Here is a 4,741-nt window from a genome sequence, read left to right as displayed (position 1 = left end):
CGGAAAACGAGCGTCGGGCTCTACTTCCTACAAGTTTTTTCCTATTGTGCCTGAACTGCTCTAGACACTTGGGTATGACCACGCCAGGGGAGGCGGACCCTGAAAAAAAACATGACCCCCTTCAGACTCTCCTGTTACTCTACAGGGCGGGAAGGGAGGACGCTGGGGGGAGGGGAGAGGCGAAGCTGCTGGGGGGGCGAGGGCTGCACCACAGCCGGTCCTGGGGGTCTTCTCCCTGCCCAGATGGGGGCAGGGGTATGTGTCCTCACCTCAGCCCCCCCCCTTTTTTTTTGCATGTCAGGCCTCGGAGGGCAGAGTCCTGGGACGGCTGTAGTCCCTCAGAAGGAAAAGATGGAAGATCGTGCGTCCTCTGCATTGCCTAATTGACGCTTTGTGTGTGTGTGTGTGTGTGTGTGAGGGGTGAGCACACCTTCCTAAACATTCAAACTGCAAAGTTTTTCAAGCGAGTGCAGAGGCGGGGAAACGCCCCACCCGCACGAGCCTTGCCTTTGCGCGCACGGCCTGACCCCCTTAGGCCATAGCCTCCCTTCACGCTGTGACCCCAGCACTGTTTTTGAGTTTGTTGAGGGTGGGGGGGAAGGCCGGGTCCCGGCAGCTCTGGGAACCCATTTCACAGATGTGAAAAGCGTTTCTCGTCAAAGGTCACTGGGGCGCGCAGGACGCCACGGGGCGCTGGCCCCTCGGTCTCCGGCTGCAGGCTCCCCGCTCCCCCGTGCTTGGTCTCCCGGCTCGGCTCCCCGCTTCCCTGCTCGGTTCCCCGCTCCCCGCTCGGTTCCCCAGCCCCGTCCCCGCTCGGCTCCCCGCTCCCCCGTGCTCGGTCCCCCCGCTCCCCGCTCCCCCGTGCTCGGTCCCCCCGCTCCCCGCTCGGTCCCCCGGCTCCCTGCTCCCCCGTGCTCGGTCCCCCCGCTCCCCGCTCCCCCGTGCTCGGTCCCCCCGCTCCCCGCTCGGTTCCCCGGCCCCCCGCTCCCCGCTCGGTCCCCCGGCCCCCCGTGCTCGGTCCCCCCGCTCCCCGCTCGCCGCCCTCCCAGCCGCCGCCGCGCCGGGTCCACGTGTTGGTGTCTGTGTGAGGAATGGGGACGGGGGCGGTGCCGCCGGAGGGGTGGGGTCGGCGCGCGCGTCACGGGCCGGGCGGCCCAATCAGCGGCGCGCTCGCGGCCCCGGCGCTGGTATTGGGGCAGCGAGGGGGCAGTTCTCTAGAACGCGGTCTCCGGGAGCCAGCGGGGAAGAAAGAAGCCGAGCGGGCGGAAGGCGCCCTCCCCGCCGCCTGGGCCCGGGCACCGGGTGCCGGGGCCGGGGTCCTTCCCGCCTCCCCGCGCCCGCCGGCCGCTTTGTTTTCGTCCCCGCCTGTGCGCTCCGCGCGGGGCGAGAGAGCCGGGGAGACGGAGGTGCGGGTGGGCTCCCGCCGAAGCTGACCGGAGAACGCGGCGGCAGGAAGGGCGGCCGAGCGCGCCGGGACTCGCGGGGGACCCAGGCGTCCGGCCGCCGGGAGGGCCGCGTGACGAGCTGCAGCGGGGAATCGCGGAGCTCTGCGGCCCGGGGCGTGCGGACCCCGCGAGGGCTTGAGGAGAGAGACCTCCCCGTCCAGGGGGGGTGGCGATGTTCTCCACGCCCGTGGGCTCTTCGGGCAGCCAAGGCATCCGGCCGCTGGGACCCGGGCCCCCTCGGTCGCCACCTCTGCGGGCTGCTCCATGGAAACTCTGTGTCCCCCTGCCCGGCTGGCGGTGCCGGCGTCCCCGCGAGGGTCGCCCTGCTCCCCCACACCCCGGAAGCCGCGTCGGGGGACCCGGGAGTTCTCTCCGCTGTGCCTGCGTGCCCTTGCCTTCTGCGCCCTCGCCAAGCCCCGGGCGTCCTCTCTGGGCCCGGGATCGGCGGAGTCGCCGCCGCCACCGCCACCGCCGCAGCGAACACCGGTGCTGCCGGGCCCTCGTACCCCGCCGCGCTCCGGCGGCTGGGCCTCGGATGGCCTGAAGCACCTCGGGGGACAGGCCGGGCGGGCCAGCGAGCCGAAGCCCCCGGCCGGCCAGGATGCCGACGATGCCGTGTGCCTCGGCCGTGGCGACGGAGAGGAAGACGAGGGCGGAGGCAGTTTCCCGCACTTCGTCGCTCGCTCCTGCGCACCTCCGGGCCAATGCCCGGAGCCCCGGCGCCCTCGGGAATCTCCGACCAGCTCCGCCTCGACTCCGCCTCGGCCGGCTCCGGTTCTGCAGTCCCAGCCGGGCGCAGCCAGCAGCCCGCCTCCGGAGCGCGACTCCGGGCCTCCGCTGCCACCTGCGGGCCTCTCCTCGGCCGAGTGCGCGGGTCCCGGGCCCGCCCCGGAGCCATCTCCGCTGGACCAGGCCGCCGCCGTCGACCAGGAGGCCCCGCCGAGCGCCCCGGAGGCCGGGGCCGCCGACCCCTCGACGGCCACCGCCGTGGCCGCCGAGCTCCGCCAGGACCATTTCGACCGTCTCATCCGCCGCTCCAAGCTCTGGTGTTACGCCAAAGGCTTCGCCCTGGACACGCCGCCCGTGCGCCGGGGGCCTGAGCGGCCGGCGGCCAAAGGGCCGGCGCGGGGAGCGGCCAAGAAGCGTCGGCGGCCTGCGCCCCCGCAGCGCAGCGCGCAGCCCCGCCGGCCCGCGCCGACGCTGCCCACCGCCAGCACCTTCAGCCTGCTGGACTGCTTCCCCTGCCCGCCGGCCCTGGTGGTGGGCGAGGACGGAGACCTGGGGCCGGCGTCCTCGCTCCGCCTGCAGGGCAACGCCAGGCCGCCGCCGGCCCACCCAGTGTGGCGGTGGCAGATAGGGGGGCCCGCCGTCCCTGAGCCCCCCGGCCTCAAGTTCTGGGGGATCAACTTGGAGGATCCCTGAGCGCGCGAGGCCCAGGGCACCTCCCAAACTGCAGGCTGGTTGGAGTGGGGGAAGAGGAGGCTCGCCGGGCGGATTGGCCCGGCACCGTCTGGTTCAGTGGACGAGTGACAGCGATCTTCAAGTACCTAAGGGGTCGGCGTGACGTCCCCTCCCCTTCGGCGAAAGCTTTACCGAAAAAGGCCGAGTGTCACAGATTGCATCCCTCCCCCTCCCCCTCGGATCTCCACCCCACGGGTAGCGAAGGAGACCACCGCTCAAAGACCAAAAGAAGAGACCGTCCATGGTGATGGACAAACCGGTTGTTTCCGCGTCGGTGGGCGAGCCTGGGGGTGCGGGGGCCGGGGTGGGGGCGGGGAGGTGATTGGCAGCTCCCTGGGGGCATCCCCCACCCCCACGGCCCAGGCCTTTAACCCTTCACTCCGCCTCAGGCCTTCCCGTGCACGCTGAGCGCCGCCGGGGCCGGGGGGAGGGGAGGAGTAGTTGGAGCCCAGGGAAGATTCCGCCCCCCCCACCCCAAGTTCAGGTGACCCCGAGTTGGTCAGATGTTCAGCCCTAACCACCAGCTTTTCCCTTTTGTCCTGTGTTGGGAGTTTACCTTCGAGTTTGCTGCTTGCTTTGGGTTCCCAAGGTCTGGTGGGTGAGAGACCCTCCCTCCACCTGCCCCAGTTTACCCTCCCTGATAAAAGGGACAGGGCTGAGTGGCCATTCCCTGTCACAAAATGTTGCTTTCGCCTGGGGATGGGGCCTGTGGCACCCCAGGGAGAGTAGTGGAAAGTGGGAGAAATCAAGATCGGACAAAATGAGTTCCGCTTGGAAGCCATCACCGACGGATGGAGAGAGGGGCCGAGGGAAGACGCCCAAGCTCTGCCCTTTGAGGGGGCGGCAGGGCAGCCCCGGGAGCTGCAACCGAGCTCCCAGGGGGCACGGCGTGGGGTTGAGAGGGCCTGGGGCCAGCGGAGGTCCTTTCAACCTCCCCTTCAGCTGCGGGCGTTTAGGGCGCTGTCAGGGGTCTGATGGATCCGAAGGGGGCAGGGCCAGGGGATTAGGGTTGGGGTCAGAGGTTGTGTTTTCCAGGCCGAATGGAGGGACAGGCCCTTGAGTCAGACAGGGGTGGCCTCGCCGGCCCTCCCCTGCCCAGGTGAGGTTAGTGCATGCCAGCAAAGGGGCGCGATGAGCCCCGCGGCACTAACAAGCGACACCCTCTTCCCCCCCAAGAGGGGTGAAGGCGGAAGAGTCCCCAGTGTGATGCCGGGGAAGGACTTGTCTCCTTTTCTGTGAAAATGCCATGTAAAAAGTTGTTATTGTTTGCATAGAGCAGATTCTTGAGGAAAACTGTGTTTGGAGCTCAAAAATATTGTTTGTTGGAAAAACTGTCTCCTCTCCTTATTCTTGGCCTGGGGGTGAGGGTGGGCGCGGGGTGGGCGCTGCTCCCTCCTTAACATCTGGCCTTTATGAACCCTACTGACCTCCCCTCCCCCCTCCAGCTGTGCTGTGGGGAGGGGGAGGGCAGTGGGAGGAGGGATGGGAAAGTGTGTCTTCGTGTCCCGGCCAGGGTTGTTGTGGGGAGCCACTCATCAGGCCCCCCCAAAATTGGAGAAGGGGAGGACGGGAGCCGGCAGGGGTGGGTGGGGCTCACGGGGCGGGGGGAGGGGGTGATGTTTGCACAGAGGAATCCTCCCTGGCCGCAGCTCGGGTGGGGCGGCCAAGGGGGCAAGAGGTGGGGGGCTGGGGAACCGAAGCTGGACCTGCCGTCCTTCCCCTACCCCCTGCCAGGGAAGGGGTTAATAACAAACCTGGGAGGGTTTGGGCGGTGAGTTAAAAAACACACCTTTTGGCCATTCTGGGAGCTCCCCTGCCAGCTTGGGTTGGCTGGG

The 4,741-nt window shown here is 68.9% G+C and overlaps 1 protein-coding gene across 1 annotated transcript; it reads left to right on the top strand.

The window, feature by feature from the left end:
- Positions 1-1,419: 1,419 nt before the first annotated feature.
- On the top strand, positions 1,420-4,209 carry LOC121170067 (elongin BC and polycomb repressive complex 2 associated protein). Its single transcript, XM_041000961.1, has one exon. It carries the CDS (start codon positions 1,710-1,712, stop codon positions 2,865-2,867), a length of 1,158 nt encoding a protein of 385 aa, XP_040856895.1. The 5' UTR covers positions 1,420-1,709; the 3' UTR covers positions 2,868-4,209.
- The last annotated feature ends 532 nt before the right edge of the window (positions 4,210-4,741 follow it).

The sequence above is a fragment of the Ochotona curzoniae genome, unplaced genomic scaffold (genome assembly GCF_017591425.1).
Source record: "Ochotona curzoniae isolate NIBS_2020 unplaced genomic scaffold, NIBS_Ocur_1.0 scaffold_2453, whole genome shotgun sequence".
Classification (NCBI taxonomy): Eukaryota; Metazoa; Chordata; class Mammalia; order Lagomorpha; family Ochotonidae; genus Ochotona; species Ochotona curzoniae.
Note: the sequence above shows the minus strand (reverse complement) of the source record. Positions and strands in the feature narration are given on the sequence as shown.

What these genes read in the sequence shown, in the direction of transcription:
- LOC121170067 (XM_041000961.1), top strand. Translation starts at nt 1,710, where the DNA reads ATGGAAACTCTGTGTCCCCCTGCCCGGCTGGCGGTGCCGGCGTCCCCG.